At 42.3% G+C, this 23,011-nt stretch overlaps 1 protein-coding gene across 3 annotated transcripts in view; it reads left to right on the plus strand.

Moving 5' to 3' along the window:
• OSBPL2 (oxysterol binding protein like 2) overlaps nt 1-23,011 on the plus strand; it is a 279,173-nt gene that overhangs the window by 170,023 nt on the left and 86,139 nt on the right. For all 3 annotated transcript variants that reach the window (XM_069243148.1, XM_069243150.1, XM_069243149.1), the window contains exons 6-7: nt 14,066-14,163; nt 22,830-23,011. The exon at nt 22,830-23,011 is cut by the window's right edge and continues 1 nt beyond it. In XM_069243148.1, the coding sequence (XP_069099249.1) occupies nt 14,066-14,163; nt 22,830-23,011 (280 nt within the window). The remainder of the gene's footprint in view (nt 1-14,065; nt 14,164-22,829) is intronic.

The raw sequence follows: 23,011 nt of genomic DNA on the forward strand, positions 1-23,011 counted from the left end.
AGCTGACTACTTCCACTGAAAACATCACAACCATCTGCAGAAACTTTCACCCCCAATCCACCAGCAGTGAACACCTACAGACTCCATCTGAGGACTCCACCAGCCGCCTCCGCGCCGACTGGAAACCAGCCGCTGTCATGAGTTCGACCCACTCCAGCTCACCCAACGACCCATTCCCACATCACATCTTTAATCTGGGCCAAAAGGAAATGAGCAGTAATCTCGCTTCCATCCTCAACCCCTCGATCAGGACTGCCACTATCCCGGAAGTATGGAAACAAGCAGAGATCCTGCTCCTGAAGAAACCTTCCGCTGATCCCAGCAAACTAAAAAAGTACCACCCGAGCTCTCTGCTCCCATTCCCAGCGAAAGTCCTGGAAAAAGCTGCCAACGAGTAGCTCTCCGAACACCTGGAAAGGCACAACCTTCTTGACTCCACCTAATGTGGTTTCCGTTCCAACTACAGCACCGAGACCACCCTTTTCACCCGCAACAGACATCCGGTCTCTCCTCGACCATGGAGAGAAAGCGGTCCTGATTCTCCTAGACATCTCTGCCGCATTCGACACCACCTCCCACTACACCCTTACCTCCAGACTCCACTACATCAGGATCCGAAGCAACATCCTCAAATGGATCCACACCTTCATCACAGGCCGCACCCAGAGGGTCCGCTTCATTTCCTTCATCTAAGAACCTAAGGGCAACATATGCGCTGTCCCCCAGGAATCCTCTCTCAGCACCACCCTTTTGAACATCTATGTGAAACCGTTAGCCAATATTGTTCATTCCCATGGACTCAACATCATCTCAACCGCAGATGACACCAAACTCATACTCTCCCTTTTTGAAGACCACGCCACCCCCATAGGCATCTTCAGCAACATCATGATACACTTCTCTGAATGGATGAAATCCAATTGCTTGAAACTGAACATGGGCAAGACTGAGGTGATCATCTTCAGAGGCAATCCCTCCCTCTGAGATGACTCCTGTTGGTCCTCCATGCTGAGATAAACCCCCAACCAATCACGCCAGCAACCTTGGCATCATCATCATCATCATCAACAGCAAACTCATTTTCAAACAGCAGATAAAAGTAGTGGCCTCCTTCTGCTTCCACAACCTCTGCATGCTATGGAAGATCTTTAGATGGATCCCTATCGAAACCAGAAATACTGTCACCCAAGCCATCATTACCAGCAGACTAGACTACAGAAGTGCCCTCTACGTCGGACTTCCCACCCAGCTCCTCCACCGCCTTCAGACAATCCAGAACACAACAGCGAGACCCCTCCTCGACCTCCCTAGATGGATCTACATCATCCCACACCTCAGGTCTCCACTGGTTGCTGGTGCACAAGAGGTGCAAATTCAGGGCTCTCACCCTCGCATACAAAGCCCTACACAACATCAGACCCAATCTAATCAACCGTATACTCCCTTTTACACTAGACAACCAGGAAGCTCCGCTCGACAACTTGCGCCCTCACACATTTCCCAGAATCCACTGTGGCGGAGGTCACTCCTTCTCCTATCTCACAGCTGAGGTCTGGAATGACCAATTGCGCCCCCACCCCACCAATTGCTCTTCGAGGAGTAGCAACGGACCCAGGGCGACAAGCCTTAGCGCCTGTATACTCCTTGGGGTGATGAGCTGTAATAAATCGATTGATTGATAAGGTGTCACTTACTTGACACCTCAGAGGTCATAGATATATCTGTGATATTATCAATGATGTCATAGATGATGTTAGGAGTGATGTAATACATAGGGTGGTTAGCAGTGCATGGCGAGGGCGTGAGTTATAGTTACATTAGGGCATGAGTTATAGTTACTTGAAATAACTCTAACTGCTGAATTTCTGTGGTTTTTGTATGTTTCAGTGGTGAACCTAAATATAACATCCCTGTAACTTTTTTTTTTTTTTTTCAGTGAATGTCAATTTTTTTTTTTTTAACGTAAAGTAATTTTATTAACTTTACATTAATCCAACCACCGCTGGGGTTTGCGACTACAGCCAACCTCCTAAACCCACCCAACCCAGAGCCACGCATGACCTGAGTAGGTGCATGAGTGTCTGAGTGGGTCTGTGAGTGGGTGCCTGAGTGTCTGAGTGGGTCTGTGAGTGGGTGCAAGAGTGAGTGGGTGCATCAGTGTGTGAGTAGGTCTGTGAATTGGTGCACAAGTGCCTGAATGGGTCTGAGTGTGTGATTTTATTTTTTTCGTGATATTCTTGAATTCGTCACAGTGTTACATGGGGGCCGCGCTGAGCATCACAAGGTATTCCCCAATATCGCACATGGTGAAATACATATTGTTCTTCATTTTAAACTCCTAATATGACCCTCATACAAACACATAATCCCACCCAGGCGGGTCAGGGTGCCTCCTCCCTGACTCCTTATCACACCTCTCCTATTTGTTTTCAGCCCCAAGGACCATATCCGTTACATAAAATGGCGGCCGGAACTTTCTGCTCAGGTTGCAGGCAGTCAATAAGGGGCTTGCTGTGACACAAGGGTTCGTGAATCTGCGGCGAGTGGATCCGCAAAGGGTTTGTGCCTCCTAGATGTACAGTTTGTTTTTCCTTTCATTTCTCTAAAACTACTGAACGGATTTACATCAAATGACAAAAAGCGTGATCTCCGGACCACAATCTAGCTTTCTGCTAAATTTGGTGTAATTGCGTCCAGCGGTTTGGGCTGTAGTCTTGTTCATATCTCCTATGGGAATTTACATTGAAAACGCACATGTTTTTTTATATATATATATATATATATATATATATATTTATATATATATACACACACATATTCAAATAGGCTGGAAAATGGGTAATTCGACTAGTTAAATCTTTCACACACCCTTTTTTTAAACATAAAGATGAAGGAATAGAGGACAATGTAGCCTCATAGGCTGCCCTTATGTATCTGTGAAAACAGTGTTTGTGCTTTTAAGAGCCCATAGACCACCAGTATCCCAGAATGCCCAGCAGGTGGCAGTTGCTTCAGTTCTTTTTTGCCGAGTTGTGGCAGTGTCAAATAGGTCTAAAAATCATCTCTGTCATTTCCACCAGGGAGGAGGGATGGTTCTTTTGACTTCAGTGGACATTCCCTTGAAAGAGACCTGGGATTACAGTTCCTTCTCTCACAGGGTGTCTCCAGTCATAGTCATAAGCTTTGAACCGAGTAGCAAGCCCACCCCCATCAAAAAGCAGTGCAAAGGACAGAGAACCCAATCAAGCAACCAGCTTAGGCAAATACATTTCTCATGGAGGCCTGAATACAAACAACAGTGTTTGGTCAAAGTGTGAGCAGATCTCCATGTAGCCGCTTTACAGATCTTAGCCAATTTGACTTAAATTTATATATTCGATTACCTTTTTAAATACAGTCTGAAGAAATTGCCCATTGTATCCTTTTATTCTAGGCTGCAAATTGTTCATGTCTTAAGTGTTTCTCCAGACCTTGCTAAAGAAAGGCGAACATTTACACTTAAGAACACACATTTGAAAGACATGCTCTTAGATCCCAGCAAGTGAGTGGGACTCTTCAAAGCTTATGACTTCAATGGAGATTACCCTGACAGAGTACAGGGATTACAGCTAAGAAATCATTCCTTCTGCGGCATGCAAAGAGCCCACGTTCTCCTAGGGGCTTAGTCTTAAGGATTGAGATTCCCCATCTGCTCCAGACAAGCTACCAACACCATAAGAGACATTTTAACATTTTTCTGCCTAATGATCCACTCTTGAAAGTTTTCCATCCCAAACGGTTTATCATCCAGAGAAGGAATCGCCAAAATCTTGAATGAGCAGGTATTTAAAAAGTAGAAGTGTTATAAAGCAGTTGCCAACATGCAAGTCTAAAGGTATATGAAATGTTTAGGAATAAATGGCTCAAAGTGACATTCCTTACATCCAACCTCAACAGTGAAAGAGATTGCACCTTAAGAGGTGCTTGCATGAGGAAGTAATCATGTTGGAAATACACTGGGTCCCATCATATCTCTAGAGGAGGCACCAGTTGTACACTAGCACATGCATGGTGGTACTATCTCAGCCCGGGTATGACTCAAAATCATGCAGGTACTTTAAATGACAGGTGTGCCTAAAAAAATTTAAAAGTACTTCCCTCATCTGGGGTCCTTTTAGATGTTTGTTAGTGTGCATCATAGCTGAGAGGTTCATGATTAGGAATCCCAGTTTTATGAACAGCTGTGTCTCTGTATTTATACATATTTATTTTGTAGCTGCCTTATCAGTGTCTATCCATATTTAGTTTTAGCTTTGTGAACAAATGAAATTGTAACTTGTATACGTCCACGTTTTTTAACGAATGAAAGTGCACACATACTTTGATGCCTTTATGGTTTTAGCACATTACAAAGCCAAATATAATAAAACCAAGCACAAAATATTAGCATTATAATACAAACAAATGTTGATATTTGGAGTTTTTCAATGAAATCTCATCACATTAGAAGAAATCCCATCCTATTTTTAGACTCTATATGCTGACAATCTGCACAACAATGTGTGTGTATATATATATATATATATATATATATATATATAAATGTGTGTGTGTGTACATACATATTTTGTTAATTCTTTTGTTGTGGCTTTGGCTGAGCGCTCCCTTTCAGGTATCTGTGATGCAGTGTTCTGTTTATAATGTGGCAACCCGACCCCCTGGTATGCATGTAGCTCTTGAAGTTTAAGAGGAGTGCTGGCAAGGTACCTCTGTGCCTACAATGTATTGCTTTGCAGTTTTAGCTAACTTTCTTTTTACTCATTTATTAAAACTTACTTTTGTCTTTAGTTCACAGCTTAGGCTGTCTCACCAACCTATTTTATTCAAAAAAGTAATATGTTAAGACTTTTTTGATAAACCGGTTTTATTAAGTTTTCAGGTAGAAAAGCTTTGGCGGCAGACACATCTTTGGGGAGCTCCGTTACCTCATAATCAATCAAACATTTGACAGTGTTAATCAGTGTAGCCTAGATGTATATCTGCACGAATTATGTAATGGACGCTTGGGTCCGGTAAGACCTTTTGGGACCTGTCCCATCCAATTCCCCACATACATGATCATGCTTACGAGGACATCCCCTGGCCTCATACACTGACCGTTCCTGTCTTGCACACCAATCCACACCTCGCCCCCATCCAGAGAGTAAGCGAGGTGTGTGCACTTTCCAGCACTTTGCAGTGTCACGTTTGGCCACAATCAAGGCTGTTCCTAAGAAGTTATGATCTGCTTTTGTGCCCCTAACGCCATCCAGGACAGCCAGTAGAACCACTAAGGGGTACATTGAAATCTTCCATCGCGGTACCTCTGCGAGTTCACCTGTAACTTCAAGCCAAAACCTCTGTATCTCCTGGCATAGCAAGATCTTGTGGAAGAAATTAGCTGGAGTGGCCCCACAGCGATGTTCAAGCAGGGTCTGGGGAGGCCCTGCATGGTCCAGCCTTGCTGGTGAGAGACACGCTCTATAGAGATAGTATTCTTGAACCATATGCAATTGTGAGGAAATGGTTATATTTCTAGGTGCCATAAAGGCATCTCTCCAGTCCTCATCTTCGATAGGGCCCATCCAGTGTTTCCATAGATTTCTTAGATGACTTAAATCGCTGGGGTTGTTGATAATCCATGTCCTATAGATTTGAGGGATACCGCCCCTTCCCAGTGGCCCCAGTGGACTGAACTCCAGGAGTGAAACACATGAGAGATGTGGGAGAGAAGGGCGTGCCTCAGCAGGATATATTTGTAAACTTGCATATGTGTAAGCTTGTAAATGGTTTGAAGTTCTTAAAAAGAGCGTATGTATGACCCCGCCCAGATATCCCCCAGCCGGAATATACCATTCAAGTCCCATCTGTGAAATCCCGTCAGCATTGTCACCTCCCGCAGCCAGGTGCCATGCCATAGGGGCGTTTGTTGGGTAATGGTGTTGATCCAACGGGTAAGGCGTAATTCTGCCCTCTAGGCCAGCAGGACTGTTTTGGTCACCAGGGCAGTGTTTGTAGGAATTGGGGAACCATAGCAGTGATCTAGAACCTGGGGGAAGGTTATTTATGCGAGCTCCAACTGATATGCAGGATCTGCCCATCCCCCACTAAACCAATCTGTTATTACCAAAACATGGAAGGCCAGGTAGTATAAATACAAATTTGTCATTCATAGTTCTCCGTTGTATTGCCCGCACTGACAAAGTTGGAGCGCTATGTGGTGTCTGGATCCGTGCCAGAGGAATGAGGTTGCCATCTTGTCTTGCGCTTGGAACCATGTATGTGGCAAAAGAAATGGTGTGTTTTGAAGAATTTATAGAAATCGCAGTAGGATCATCATTTTATATGAGGGAATGTTGCCTCTGACCTTCAGGTGGGGGGGGGGCATCTAGCCAGGTCACCATTGGCCTTCTGTGTCAATGGGATTATATTTAAGCACCATGCAAGTTTGGGAAGGAGTGCCACCAAAATGCCTATTTATTTAAGGCTCAGACTGCGGATGGGCACTATTTCTTGCCAATCAAAGCAATCCCAGGATGGTACAAGAGGAACCAAGACTGATTTGGAAGGATTCAGTTGGAGGCCAGAAGTATCTTCAAAACATTGGAGGAGCTGTAAACAACAGGGGTCACTCAGTTGGGTCTGCTAAATAGAGGAGGACATCATCCACATATAAGGCTATGAAGTCTTCGCACCCTTGAATCATAGGGTCGCCTCTGATCAGTAATGCCAATGACTTAATTGCCTGAGCTAAAAGGACAGGAGACAAGGGACATCCCTTGCGGTACATCTCCGAATGGGGAATTTGTGTGAGAGAGCTCCATTAACCTGTACTCAATCTGTAGGATTAGTGAATAGAGCTCGGACCATCTTACAAAAATGGGCGCCTACTCCTGCTCGCTGCAACACCAACTGCAGATACCCTCGATCCACTGTGTCAAATTCCTTCTCGAAGTCTATAAAAAAGGCTAGATTTGGGGGCAGTCTGTCTGTGCGCCAGAGCCATGTAGAGTCTGCGTATACAGTTTCTTGTGCCGCGATTCGGCATTAAACTTGACCTGGTCTGGGTGTATCAGGGTGTGTAGCACTTTCTTGAGGTGGGTCGCCAACATCATAGAGTAAATCTTAACTTCTTCGTTAATGAGTGAAATTGGACGATAACCGGCATATGATATCAAATGAGAGTGACTTTTTGAAATAACCACTATAGTGTCCGGATCAATTTCAGGTGGAAAGGTGCGCAGTTGATTAACCTCTTTATAGTGGGCCAACAGTTGTATGGTCAAGCTACCTCAAAAGGCCACATAATATTCGAAGGAAATGCAGCCAGAAAATGCCGCCAGAGGCCATCACAGAGATCGCGGAATCTATTTCGGCAGTTGTGAAAGGTTCACCCAGCATCTGTGTCTCGTTTGAGACAGCTGTGAGAGTGATACGTCATTTAGGAAGGGGACAGCATACTCGGGGTCGACCATAGAGAACGCTGCATAGAGCGGTCAGTAGTATTGGGTGCCCCTGCAACCTCTGAGAGCGTAGTTTAATGCCGTCATTGCCCATAATTTTGGGTACAGTTCTGAACATTTGTTGATGGGAGACCAAACAGTACAGTCTTTACCCATTTTTATTGCCCCAACCATATATTCTCGCCAGGGAGGCACGCCATCAGTGTTTGGCCACCTCCATAGATTGCGTTATGTGAGCCAAACGCTTCCATTCTTGGGACCGTATATAGCCGTTAGCAAGGCCTCTAATCGTTGTTTTACTGGCATCCCAGAGGATCCCACGAGGGAACTGAGCATTCGTTGAAACTGAAATATGCCTGAAGCTCCATTTTTAGGAAACGAGTACAGGATCTGTCTTGCAAATACCATGCGTATAGGTGCCACATGGGTCGCTTCTGTCCTTCAGGGGTCAAGGTTTAGGAGCAGAGGGGTATGATCTGATATTCCACTTGGTAGGATCTCTACGTGTGTAACTGTACAACAGTCTGGGGCGGGCATGAGGATGAGGTCAATACAAGAATGCATGATGCATGTGGTGTGCTGCCAATGTGTGGGTATATTGCTTGCGCTGTGGGTGCCAGATCTGCTATTCATCACATAATCCCGAAGAGGTAAGACAGTCAGTGAGGTGTTGAGTCCTAGTGCTTCTGGTGGCAGAAAGGGGCCGTGATGTGTCCATGTCTTGGGCAGGAACCGCATTAAAGTCACCTTGTGTAAGGTGTGCTATGACTCTGGATATATCTCCCGCGTGGAAGACTGTTGTATCCTCTACATGCTAGGAAGGGACAGCAGTCGCCCAAGAAATGGTTCTCCATTTACAGGAGCACCTCCGGAAGATGTCTTTGGGGAAATGTGAGTACTTCTGTGCATTTCACTTTGTCCAGCAGACCGTTAACGTTCCAAGACAAAGCATGTACAGTTGACATCATTGGGTGACAGATACTGTGCAGTCGTCGGTGAGAACCACTTCCCATCCCACCCAACAGGTCATCGTCTGGTTGGCGACATCTCTCAATGTTGTGTAAGATGTTGACGGTGTTCGAACCCCTGTGAAAGTGTGTGCCCATGTGTGGAAAAGTGACAAGGAAAAAAATAAGAACATAAGTCCAGGATAGCAACAAAATCAACTTAAGGAACCTGTAACTTTCCATCTTGCCAACTCTGCCCCCTCCACATACTTCCTCCCAAGAAACATCTGTCACTCTGTAAAGTAAGCACAAATAGTAAAACATAATATAGAACCAATGGGCACTGGTAGACTCTTCCATGTTGTAGGATGAAATATAGCCCTTAAGCCTGAGTACTAATATTCTTTTTTGTCTGCCTTCAGGCCCTGTGAACCAGTTATAAGTTTACAATCAGAGTATGGTACTCCAGGAAAAGTCTGTCTCACTTCTGGCCTTGCCCTGAATGGGCTTGGATCTCTCTGGTGGCTTCACCCCGGCAGAGCTGGACGCATTGTCTCTCTTTGGTGAAGGGCCGCGGGATGGACCGGCTGCGGGTCTGAGAGGGCAGTGAACCAGGCACTGAACGTTGGTTTTGCATCAGTTTCTTTGAGCGGGTGCGTTGTCATTGCGATTTTAATTTGAGGGCGGATCAAAATTAGTCCATCTGGTGAGACCTCTGTGGAGCATCATATTGGGAGATGTTGACTGGACGCTTTTCTGTGAGCCACTGCCATGCAGCTGATGGTGTGTCGAAGAAGTGGGTCTTGATCGCATATATGATTCGGAGCCTGGCAGGGAAAAGTACACAATATTATATTCACACAGCTCTGACTTTCTGTTTGACGTCCAAATAGGAGCGTTGTTGTACATCAGTGGTGTAGTTAGGAAAAAGAAGAACCTTTGCATCCTCGCAACGTAGGTCAGGACAGGCGCGGGCCTTCCGAAGTAAGCATCCCTATACCAAAAGGTAAGGACACAAGCAGTCATTGGCCTGGGGGACGCACCCAGTGGCGACTTAGGAGTCAGCGCCCTGTGGTCTCGTTCAGTTGTGAACCATGGTGAAAGTTGGTTGGAGGGCATCAAGTTTTGATCCAAGTTTCAAGAAAATTCACTGTTTTGAGATTCTGTATTTTCAGGAATGCCGATTATGGGCACATTGTTGCACCAAGAGCGAGTTTTGGCATCTACAGCTCGTTAATGTAACTCTGTGGTGCATGCCAATGGACTGGGTACTTAAGATTTCAAGGTCTTTGACTACCCATTGTGTTACCTGGAATACCTATTGTCGTTGTCGTATCGATTGACTCAGCCAGCTTACCACGTCCAATGGCAGCAGGAGCAGACAAGTATAGGCTCTCATGTAGGAAGGTGGGATTAAATCACCTGCAAGATTGCTGAGTAGGATCGGATGTACTCAGTCTACTTTTGATTTGATGCGCAGAGTTGAAATATCCAGACCTGGTAGGATTCTGTTACAGGTTTATATTTGATCTGGATCTGAGGTGGGGAGACTACTAATTATGGGGTAGGAATGCGTTCTTAAGGCGAAGTGGAGGCCCCAGTTTGTTCCATGGCTCCGTTTAATTGGTTCCAACCTCAAGATTTTGTGTAGCGGTGGCTTAATAGTGGTCTGTGCCACCCTTCTGGATATTTTTTGTCCTTATTTTTGTCTTCATTGAACTAATTACAATAATGCAGCTGATTTCAATTATTTTTTAGGTGACAGTTTTAAGGACTGGTGTCAGTGTCTGTGATGATTGTAGTAAAATTGTAATCCTAGTGTGTGTGAATGCACCAGTGGCAGTCTCTGAATAGTTTTGCTATAAATGCAACTAAAATCATTTTAAGATGGGTCTCCCATGCATGCATTTGCTAGTGCACTGTTGGCCATCTTGGAATGTTATTTTAGTACTTTATCATTCATTATCACTTAGTTTCCTCCTTTCTTTCCTACGTCGTTGTATTTTTACCTGGTTCCTTTTAATAAAAATTCTCATTTTGTTTCTACTAAAATTCTGTATAACATTGCTACATTCACATCTTTTTTGCCACTCACTATAGCATAGAGCATGGGTCAGTGGGTCAGCCCACACCAGCCACTGCCTAGCTTCACTGAGAGTGACAGCATTCTGCTCTTTCACAAGAGACATATCCATACACAAAGTAGTTCCCTTCAGTGCCAGAGTCTACAATAGAAGTATGTATTTTTTTGAGACCAAAGCATTTCTGCGTTTAAACAATATTTTTTTTATTTTGTCAGGGCGACTGGCAGCTTTTCCAACAATATGTTGTGGGTCCATTTTAGTTTGTCTGGGTATAGGAGTTTAGCTTAGCTTCGGCTTGCAGGCCTGTAAAACCTAGATAACATGCTCTTTTTTTGTTCTTCAGTTTTATTAACGTTACCATTGCTTGCATTTTAGAAGAAGTGTTGTTTTTCCATAAACAGTTGCAATTCCGTGAAAACGTAATTATCAGTAATTTAGGTATTAGATTGTCATTGTGTTTTTTTCTTTACGTTGGAGAAGAACAGAATGTGAGCATTTCAGGCATTTGTTATGATATTGCTGATACGAGTTTGCGCACACAACCTAACATTTAGGTGCATATCCACGTCCGGATTTTTGCTCAAATAATAACATGGCCTTATGAAAAAAACACCTTGTGAGACGAAGGCCATCAGAGGTGGCTCCACCCACGATATTCCATCTATACTGCACGTCACTTTGCAGCAGACCTCAGCGTTTGTGTCTTTATGGAGCCTGATTGGAGGCTGACCTTGTTGTAAAGTAAATGGAGTTGGGGTGCTTCTCATGGACACAGCATTGGCAGATTAGGTTTATCATGCTTTGCTCTCTTTAGGGTAGAATATACACTTTAGGGAGGAATTTGAATATTCAGTTTGCAATATGTTGCGGTTGTTCATATTTACATCGCTTATTTTCACAGTCCTGATTTTGTTACTTGTCATTATCCAAATCATTGCAGCACATGCATTTTATCGCAGATTGCAGTCTTTTCAATAAATGTTTTGAAAACTATTCTCTGTCCTTTTTTTTTCTTGCCTGTGTGTGTGTTTGTAAGAGACTTATTGCTATTGAGAGAAAAGGGTAAGACTTGTTCCACCGCTATTTCCGTGAGAGATTTACAGGGTCCATGTACTAGGCTGGCAAAAATCACCTTTACTGTGTGTGTTTTGGTGAGGTGCTGCTAGAGAGCTGGAAGGATTGGGCTGACGGTTGTCAACAGGTGTAGGAGTGACTCGATCGCATACAAGCGGCAGTGCTGCCGTCCCTAATCCAGCAGTCCTTTAGAGACACTAGAGTCCTTAAAACAAAGTTTTATAATTAAAAAAATGACAAATCAAAGTCAAGATTGCCAAACTAAAGGCTTTCAGCCATTGCCAGATCTATTGGATTTGCCAATGCTTGCTTTAAGGTAGCTTAAGTATGAAAAAGATGCGTGAAGGAATTGCATCCACATCTGTCAGAATTGGGTTTTCAGTTCTTTCTGCAAATTAGACTTGACATGTTAACACGTCGCACATCCACTTTCTTTCTCTAAGCACTAATTGAATACATTAAACCTCTTTAGATTGGCATAGGTCTTAACCAGCCAGCAAAATGCAATAATGTATAATGACCTTCATTTAACAAAAATAGGTATCACACCAACATAAATCCTCACATCTAACATTTGCAGTGATCCGAATTAGATCCCCAGCGAGTCTAACTCAGCCTTTCGTCATTCCCAGTTTGTTAAATAATGTTCAGTTCTTACAGGTGTAAAACTGAAGTATATAGTACTGTTATGAAAGTTGTTTATTTGTTCATTGTTGTGTTATGCAAGTATGCAAAATATGCTGTTTCTAGATTAAGTAAAGTTTTGTGCATTGAAATCTGTGTCTGATAAACATTTGTGCTCTACCGTACATAAGCTTTGTTTTTAGGTTAAGGCCGTTTGTTAGGGGATATGAAAGTTCTCATGGTTTACACGTCCACATTAGAAGGGTGCCTTTTTTGCAATTGTTACATAGAACTATGAAACACTTTGCCAAGGTAGGAACATTTTTTCGGCTAGCCACTTTGCTTCAAGAGTGTGACTTTTCGGCCGGTTTGTGAAATATCCTCATTTTACCCCATCAAAATTGTTCTGCATACAATATTGTTCTCAGAAAACCGTGTTCTTCTGTTGTGCAGTAAAGGTGTGTCATGAAAAGAGGTAAACCTGTACAGAAGCATCCTTCATGCATTTTACATCAGGCTTGTCATAAGAGTGAAAATTACCTTGCTCTGTGGAGCAAAACGTTGTAAACTCACAGGTAAACCAAGAAACTTTCCAAAGGACTAAACCCAGAAATTTCACAAAACTACAGCAGGAAAAAACATTTACATACCCATAGCCCTCAGTGCTCTTCTTCCTTTCTCCTGGATATGATATCCTCCTTTCTACACCACACTCCTGATGCTCAGAATTTATAGTGATTTTATCCTAGCTGCTTCTAATGATATGTCTGGATTGGAGATAAATGTGGATTTTAGCCCTTATTGTACCTAATCTAATGTTAGGAGCTCACTTCTAATTTGTTGTTACAAGAGCAATTAAAGGTGTCTAGGGTTGTATCTGGTATTTTTTATTGATACTTCTAAATATACCTTTTGAAGAAGGCATTTTATTTTTACAACTCCAGAATTTTTTTGCATAAATGAGATTTCATTATAGATTGAACTAATAAAATGAAAGCATTTGACTGATCCATTGCATATAATAAAACAATTTGAGCTGAGTAGGTTACTCGCTGTTTTTAGTGCATCCCAATACTCATGGGAAGTTCTTTAAGTGTTTACGTCCGAAACAAAAGAAGCAGAGCAGCACCTTTTGAAAAGTATTAATATTTGGAAGATCATGTGCCTTATTAAAACAGCACTGCACACAGAAATCTAGGTTGGAATCCCTATCACAATATTCCCCTTGGATCATCATGTTCATCCCAAGATAATAATGTCACTGTGTAGGACGCAAAGCACTAAGGTAGACCGGGCTAGATGGGAAGCCATCCCTGTTGTGATTTCTAAAAGACAATGGTGTTGAGATTGTTGTGAGATCAGCCTGAGAGTAGACCTCACCTAAACAGCAGAAAAGATTGTAAAAATGTAACTGTTGTGGGGTGATTTGTAGACAAGTGTAGGACGCATTGGAGGGAAGGGGAAGATTTTATGATAGGAGGTTACTATGTTATTGGCTGTACCAAAACACATTTCTGAATGGTGGATCTTAATGTTGAGAAGGAAAATGTCACTAGATAATTAAGAGCAGAACTCATGCAGGACCCGTGCCAGTGGGATGCTCATTCGTAATATTTGCAAGCTGCAGCTAAACTAACAAATAAATACTAAGCAGTAATGTGTATATAATTTGTTCTAACAATTGCGTTGCCTACTCCTGTCAAAACTACGTTCTTTGTTTACTCGCCACTGATCTCTCGCTGGATGCAAGTGCAAATGCATGAGGAAGAAAAACTCCTCTTTATTCCAGGAATTGGAAGTATGTTGTCATCGCACATTGTACGGTTAGTAACATAGTCTGTCTCTCTCTTCACAGACTGTAGCTGCTTTTGCTGTTTCTGCGGTCGCATCTCAGTGGGAAAGAACCGGCAAACCCTTCAACCCTCTGCTGGGAGAGACCTATGAATTAACAAGGTAGGACTCAGCATCTCTGCTTTCAGATAAATGTTTTCGGATTTGTTTTGCAGAGAAGGGGGCTCTGAGAGCAGTGAAGCTGTGGACTATATAAAGCTAGGGGGCTAGAACAGTGTAGATACATCTGTCTTTTTTTGCCACCTGCTCTGACTGAAGGAAGTGTGTAGTCCGAGGCGGCAATGGTGACTACAAATGAAAGCAGTCCATTGTCCTTAAATCAGACTTCTTAGTGGGCAGTGATGTTGAGAAGAATAAGAGACAGTTGATTGTGATGTGAACAGAAGAGCCAAGAAGAACAAGGAATATTGAGGACCATTGTACTCATGTTGATAAAGCACCATTGAACCTGGGTTTGTAGATCACTTCTCCATTAGGAACGTGGTTGAGTGCGAAGAATCCAAAGTAAAGGACCATTGATCTGCAGATTTTTCAGGATTAACCTTGGTTGGGGAATTTGTTGTGTGTGCCTTCTGATATGCATCCTTAAGAAGAGGTGAGTTTGTGGCTATGTGCTGGCCATCTAAAAGAGAAAGGTGCCCCAAGTAATCATCACTCACATGTTGTGTTCTCTGTAAACTTGGTGGTCAACAGCAGCTTTCTAGGAGATTGTACTGTCCGAACTGCCTACATGGGTTTAATCTTGTCCCATTGTACCCAGAACATTGGCAGTTTCATCCTGATACTTGATAGAACTTTATTAATATTTATTACACAGACCTCAAGGTAATAGTATGACTATACCTAATCCTAGGGTATGTGTAATCCTCAAGACTAAAATGGACAGGTGTACTCATTGACCTTGGTCAGTCGCATTTCCTCTGCAATTTCTGTGCCCCAAGTTTACTGCCATTCACTTTGTTCGTCACAATATTACTGTCCGATAAGAAAGCAGCATGGGAGAGCATGTACCTAAAACTGCTCTTGGGAAGCCGTTGTTATTATGATCTGCACCATGTGCATCGGGTAATATAAGCAACAAGCCATTGAACGTTAGCAAAGGAGTGACCCGAAACCACAGAATGTTCATACCCCAGCTAAAAATTAGTTGTTCTCTATAATTGAAAGTATACAGGTAATTTCTTCACAAACATGCACTCATAGATTTGCTCCAAGAGTGATGACATAATCCCGTTATTTTCAATGAGGTCTTAAAAGGTGCTACAGGGTCATCATTGAAAGTGTGAACAGAAGCTTGGGAGTAAGATCATAACAGTACCAGCAAGATTTTTGGCTCTTGGTGAATATTTTGAAATGATTCTCTAGACAGTCTTAACGAAAGGTGTGAAGTGCCATCCACATGTAGCAGATGCCTTTTTTTGCAGCCATTCAGTGCCAAACTGAAGACAACCTCCCGAGGAGTGATTTAAGGTAATCTGTTGTACAGAGAGGATTACTCCTGTACCATTTATAAAAATGCTTCTTTCGGGTGCGATCCAGAGCTGAATTCAGCTAGATCTCGGCCAAGGTCTTGTTGTGAAATTACATAAGCACAACCTATGGTGTGAGGCTCCATTAAAATTGCTGTTGCCTCAACACCACTATTTAACGGCCTGTTGAGGCCACTTTAGTTCAGATAGGATACCAGACATTCAGAATGTTCCAGTTAATGTTGAAGAAGCTGACAATTTTTTACTTCCTTAGAAGGGTGATGCTGGTCTGTATTTAGACCTTCAGAATGTTAGTTGCCTTGATAGCTCACCAAAGGCTGATTTGGATTCCCAATTTGGTGTCCTCTGAGAAAAGTGCCTCCTCAATGTGGTGATCTGTAGAGCTGCAGAAGTTTTGGATCTACATTTGCCAACTGTGGAATTTAAAGCTAATTTGCTTGCAGAAATTTGGTAAGCTGGGCCTTCCACTTATGTGGCTGTGCTACCTTTCCAGTAAAGACTTAACAGAAACCCTGTTGGGAACGTTGTCAAAACCATGTTCAATGTCACTGGTAAGTCACCCCATCGGTAGGGCCATATGCCTGCTCTAGGTGAATGCTTCCCCCCCCTTTCCCCTCCCCTCCACCCCAAAAAAAACCCCAAAACCTAAAAAACAAGAACTGAACCACAGTGGGTGGTGGAGTTGGCAAGACGGTATTTTTTTCTGCTAGTTTGGCCACTGCAGTGTTTGAATGTTTTCTCCTTGTTGGGAACATACACTAATGCGCTGAAGGTTATGACTCACAAGATCTGCCTATCCTCTTAAAAGAGTTATGAAACACCTTTGCTCAGGTGGTCCATAACAAACAGGATGTGACCAAATACATTTTACAGATAGGTTCAGATACCACTAGCTGTGTGAGTTGTGCTATTGGCACCAGCTTAGTGATTGACTGTCATGCCTGGATCTTCAGTATGAGTTTCTATGGAGATGTGCAGCTATCCCTTATGGATATGTCTTTTGAAGACTGTTTAGAGACCAGGCAGATTCAGCTCTGGAGTGGTTGAAAGACGATCATGGTGTGGCCTGCTCCATGGACATTAATACCTGAGGTTCAGCTGTTATTCCACATCCCCATCCACTCAGTGCACCACCAGTACCTCAGGTTTGAAGTAAGTGGACTGTATTCTCAATTCAGAGTACTGTCATTTGGGGGTCACAACAGCCCCATGGGTATTTTCTAGAAATCTGTCAATGTCTTACATATATTGAGGGCTGGCTGATAAAGTAAAGCAGTCTCAAGAGTATTGCCTAGCACACACTCAACAAGCAGAGTTGCTGCTTCACAAACCGCTTCACAGTAAATGCCAAAAACGTCACACCTATCTCTGCTGCAAATGCAGTCTATCTGGGAGCCATCATGAACACAGTGACAGTCAGGCAAAGCTTACTCCAACAATAAGAGTGATGTTATTTTAAATGCTGCTTCCCCTTTCCCAGATGTGTCATCCTGTGACAGTGAGAATGATCATGAAACTGCTGAGAATGATAGAATTTTGCAATACAACAGTTCCAAATGCTTCTCTCTCACATGCACCCACTTCGTGACTGTCTGGCTGGATAATGGTGACAAACAACTGGTTGGTGGGTAAATCTAGCATTGGTAGATTCCAGAGTTCAGCACATATTAAATGTTAGACCGAAAAAAACCTTGTTACCGGGCGATTCGTTTCTTCACCATCCTACACACATGACAATTACCACAGATGCCTCCCTTACAGGGTGCGGAGCACATTTAAATTACCTGGCCATTTAAGTTCTTGGTCTCCCCAACAATAGGGGGACATAAATCTACTAGAGTAGATGGAAGTACTTTATCAGTACATTCAGCAACGGGGAACAACCCACAGTGGATCTCTTTAGAGTAGAAAAAATGCAAAATGCCCAAACTTTGCCCGCTGGTACCCACACCCGCAGTCACTGGACAATGCCATCAGGATAAACTGCCCTGGGACATTTGGCCACTCTCTTCCTCCGCTACCAGTGATTCCATATATTGGGGAAAATGACACAGGCACCGATATGAGGTTCAATCTAATTGCTCCCACTTGGACAAGAGAAAATGGTACTGCGTGCTGCCAAATGTGCCTGTTCATCCTCGCAAGAAGTTACCCCTAAGTGCAGACCTGCCAGTACAACATCAGAGTTAGCAAAGATACCCAAACCTCAAGGCACTAAGCCTTGCCCTTTGGCACTAAGGGTCTTACAGTTTGGGTATCCTCAAGTTCCAGAACAGTGCATTCTCCTTCTGAAAGAAGCTTCTAGGCTCACTAGAAGGGGCTACCGCCAGTCCTTCATGGGACCTTAATGTGATTCTCACCTAGATCACGGCACATACTTTTGAACCGTTACATTATTGCCCATTTTTTTTTGCTCGTAGAAAGTAGCCTTCGTCATTACAATTGTGTCCTTGCATAGTGCATGTAAACTGCAAACCCTGCCTTTGGCAGAGACTTTCATTTAAGTGCGCAAAGAAGGATTGTTCCAGCAACAAATTCTTGCTTTCAACCAAAGGTTGTCTACCTGTTCCATTTTAACAACACTTGACTTCCTAAATTGCTTTCCAATGACTCAGTCATTTGCAGAAAATACAGTACCGGTCAATATAGCCATTATGTACTACATTCACCATACAAAACACATGCAGAAGACAAAACAACTATTTTTTTGCTTTTGCCAACTCCAACATAATGAAGTCTGTTTCTAAGTGGGGCCATCGCACAATGGATATTTTCATACATTCACATGTATTATGCCAAAGCTAAGCCACGCCACATTTTGTACCCAGTGGACTTTTATAAAAAAGAAAGGACTAATATTTTTCAAGGGCACTGCTTTACAGTCAATACAAAGAATCTGGTCTTATAGCACCACATGCTGAAAACGGAAATTATTGCCTGTAACCATTGGTTTGCAGCTTGTGCTGCAGACTCGCATGCACCGTACCTCCTCACCAGATGTGAGATTATTATAAGATGTTCATTCAAAGTGTGTGATTCTGTAGTACTACAAGCAGCAAACCAATTGTTACAGCCAAGTAACATTGTCCGTTTAAGACACTAATGCATGGTGTCAGTCCATCTCTACCATCCATTTTCACCAGAGTTCCTCACAACTCAGGCCAGTTCAACCTGGTCCCTCCACCAAAGAGTTGCATCACCCCTGCTGATGCTTAGAGCTCTTCCAAAGGAGTGCCTTAGGACACCGGCAGGAAGTTAGGCGTAAGAGTGCCGCAAACCACTCAGTTTCCGTTATAGCTATTTCCCTGTGGTAATAGACGGTCAGCTCTTCTGGCACTTTGGAGAACCCCGCTCAGCCTTTGGTTCATAATTAGCCCCCTCCCATAACATTTAACCTGCAAGCCCACTCGCTGCTTCCTCTGACATGTGTTTTTCGCACCACATCCGTCTGATCAAATCCTGTTCACTTGCTGCCTCCAAATTGTAACAGGATCTTTAACATATAACTTTACCCGTGGTTGGTAGGTGACAAACCCCCAATCTATCCCAATGTTTGTCCCCTCGTATGCTTTCAGCAGCTTCCCCCACTACAGCATTTATTTTTCTAAAAAAGCAACATTCCTTGTTCTTTTCAAGATGACAAAAGTGTGCTGCATTATCATAGAACTGTAGGGCAGGCCGCAGATGGGTGTTTTGGAAATCTAGTCTTTTAATGTCCACCATATGAGTGGTGCAGATCTGCACTGCAGAGCTAACATGACATGTCACTATTAAGTCAAAAGAGTGCATGTGCAGCACAAAATGTGAGGAAACATTGAATAGCCTCAGTTGGTGTATTTTTCCCATGTTCAGAGTCAAAATCTACAAGCAATGTAGCCGAAACAATTGGAAGATGATAACATGAAAAAGATGATTATCCTACAACTCTGGTTCAGGAGATTTCTCTTTAAGGCTATTGCCTTCCTTGGCACACCGACACGATAGAACATGTGCATAAATATTACCTTGAAGCAGGTCTCCGGATGTAGTGATTCTATTTATCCCTCTAATATAGCCTGAAATGGCTAAAATGGAGTAAATGCAAGCAAAGCAGTAGTAGTTTAATATGTTGAAGTGTACTTGTGGTCCTTACTCCAGAGCCTTAGTTTAAGAAATTTGTGCCAGTTTCTAAGTTTAGTAAGATGCTAAAAAGGTGAATGAATTATTGAGAGTGTAGTTACCCATAGGCGTCTTGGCGCTACAACTGGCAATCATATCTTTATCAGTGCTAGACTCATCCCCTCTTTATGTTTGGTGTTGAAGGTGAATATTTCGCTTGAAGTTCTCTAAACATTTATATTCACGCTGGTATATCGCACCACTAATTACATTCAAGCATTTAGGGGATTTGAGTTGTTCCCATTCTCCCTTTTGATTGATGTTGATTTTAATTTGCACTTTAGTCACCCTTCTCATCTATTTAGTGCCGACCTTAAGGACACCATGTAAGCTTGTTTGTTTACTTGATTTGTACCTTCTGTGACACACGAAGGCAGAAATATCCTGGACCTCATTGTAAGACATGAAGATCTTATTCCAGCATTATCTGTTAGTCCAGTGGTGTGTTCAAATTACCACTTGCTTAAATTAATTATTTTAACTTATTTTAATTTAAATTATAGCAATAACCAAAATAACCTTTTAATAACCGGGCAAGACTGAAATGAAGTTACACTTGAGCATAAAAGTTCCTAATTACATGACTGGAACTCTTCTTTTAAATGTGCATTTTATTGTAAAAACAATTCTTCAGTCTTTTACTGAGTCACTCCCATCACGGTAAGGGAGGCCCATAACAAATTTCCCCTGTATATTAATGAGGAACTTCATTTATTAATTAAAAAAAAAAAAAAAAGACACCCGAAAATACTGAACAAACTTGGTGCCATTCTTACAATGAATCAGCAAAAGCAAACTACAAGGTAGCACTAGCTAACTAAAAACACATAATCAGGGAATCAAATGTCAGGGTTTTTTTGTGTTTTAAATTGTTGCAGCTGAAAATAAGCCAGAAAAATATATAAGGCTTTTTAAAAAAATCTCCAGGTACAGTTTTTGCTCTCAGCAAGTATGTGATGAATTAGCTGCCGTCTTCATTTCAAAAATAGACCTCCGCTCTTCATTTCAGAATCTAGACTCAACCTTTCTCCTAAGCTCACTATCTCAATTCTCGGGCTCACACTCAGATCTGCTTCAGTCCTCATTGCTTCTCAGGTTTAAAGCCTACCTCATGCAATCTCTTACAAATATTTTTATTTACTCCTTGTTTATGGGAAATGTCCCTGCAGCTTTTAAGTTGGTCCTGCTGAAAAACCCAAATTTGAGCTTCACAATTCTGCCAAACCATTAATTTCCTACTATGATTATCTGCTATGGATAAGATTCTGAAAGCTCCCATTGCCAAACCTATTCAGGACTTCAAGAATCAAACAAAATCTTAGATCAGGGTTTGAAAAATCATAAAAATGTTACTGGACCCGCAGGTTGAGTAACTTAAATAATCTACTCGACCTAACTGTAATGTACTTGACCAGTAAACGGATCTCAAATTGTGTGATCCTAGGCAAATAGTTTACAGAGTCGCCTTTTTCTTCATTCTCACACGATTGCACCTTCAAATATGTGAGCTCAGCATTTCTGCAGTACAAAAAAAAATCTCTTTTGTTTGATTAAGTAGACTAAAGTTTTCTTCATGCATCCCAAGAATCTTGCCCACATACCCATGAGGTCTAGCCCACATAACCTAGGTTTTCTCTTAGTTTACTAACAACATTGTCATCAGGGCAAGAATGTTTTCAGTTTGTTTAAACACTCAATTTTAATAAATATATTACTAAACAATAATATGGTAACATATATTGTTTTCTACAACCAGTAACTTTCCAAGAAATGTCCAAAAAACCTCTCCACTAACTTGCAGCTTTACTGATAAAACAATATAGTGTCTTAACAATCTGTGAAAATTGGGTTTCTGAAAACATATCCTTTGCACATCAACACTTAAAGTATTCGGATTGGTTTTCATCCTCTTAAAATATTTTTTTCATCACACAGAAATAGAAAAAAGGGCTTTCACAACTACTGATATATATTTTGAAATGTTTGCTCAGTTGACTTAGTCATTTAAATGTAGTGTGTTAGGAAAAACTGGACACCCTTTGGCACATGTCGACCTCTTGATATTGAGAACCACTGTTTTCCTCATGACATCTCACTGTTTTTAATCTTGCCCAAGACCTAGCTCAGTAAAGTAAATATGTAGGATCTATGCAGCATTTTTAACCCACTTTCACCAACACCCTGCCATTTTCCTCATATTAGAAGTGCTCCGCTTTCAAACGTATAGAGCCCACCCGATCACACTAGGTGATATGAGTGAGGGTCCGATGATGAAGCAGGCCACGGGTGGTACCTGTGGGTGAGGACCCCAAAAATATATTCGAAAATATCCAGTTGGAGTGATGAGAGCACTGATTTACCTGGGTGTTTCTCACAATAAATCGTGATGTTTGGAAAGGCACGAAGTTTAGAGCAGTATTTTTGATTTAAGAAAATGTGGGTTTACCCTCTCGTGTATATTTTGTTTAAAAATTGGGTAGTCGAGGGCCCCTTAGTGACTTCTCACTCCTCCTTAGGTATTGTTGATTCCAAGTATTTCAAATGTGTTCCTTCCTGCAGCAGCGGACACGTCTTGGGATATCAAAGCACAGCAGATTAACATTTCTACTTTATCTTTGATAGTCTTTGTGTACAAACCCTATGAAATTCTAAGGGCCATTATTTTAGTGATGGAAAGGAAAAGCAGACTTGAAAGAAAGTGATGTCAGATTTAAAAAAATGCTCTGACCCTGTAATAATGCAAACATCAGTATGGTAAGCTTTATGAGGTGAGCAGAGAATGAAGTCTTAAGGAATTGAGTATAGTCCTCCTGGTTTAGAGTTAAATGGAAGATATTTCAGACTTGGTGTTGAGAAAGGGTGGAGAGCGAATGGGCAGCTGGAGAAATAGACAACATTCTGTGTTCTGTAGACACATTAGTCTCCAAGCTTTCTGGAACAAAAAAGGAGTCTATGAAATTGCAACGAACCGCACACGAATTGTGCAGCAGTCCTTTTACATATGTGTAAAGCAGACCTAGCTGACGTACACTGACTGATTGCTGAAAATAGCTGCCCTTTTATGTGATTTTGAAGTTACATGTCTCTCTAGTGATGATGTTTCCTTCCTACTCTTTCCAGGGAGGATTTGGGCTTCCGATTTATATCTGAGCAGGTGAGCCATCATCCACCCATCAGCGCTTTCTACTCCGAGGGTCTCAATAAGGACTTTGTGTTTCATGGCTCCATCTACCCAAAGCTCAAGTTCTGGGGGAAGAGCGTGGAAGCAGAACCTCGAGGGACCATAACACTTGAACTTCTAA

This window comes from Pleurodeles waltl, chromosome 7, assembly GCF_031143425.1.
Source record: "Pleurodeles waltl isolate 20211129_DDA chromosome 7, aPleWal1.hap1.20221129, whole genome shotgun sequence".
Taxonomy (NCBI): Eukaryota; Metazoa; Chordata; class Amphibia; order Caudata; family Salamandridae; genus Pleurodeles; species Pleurodeles waltl.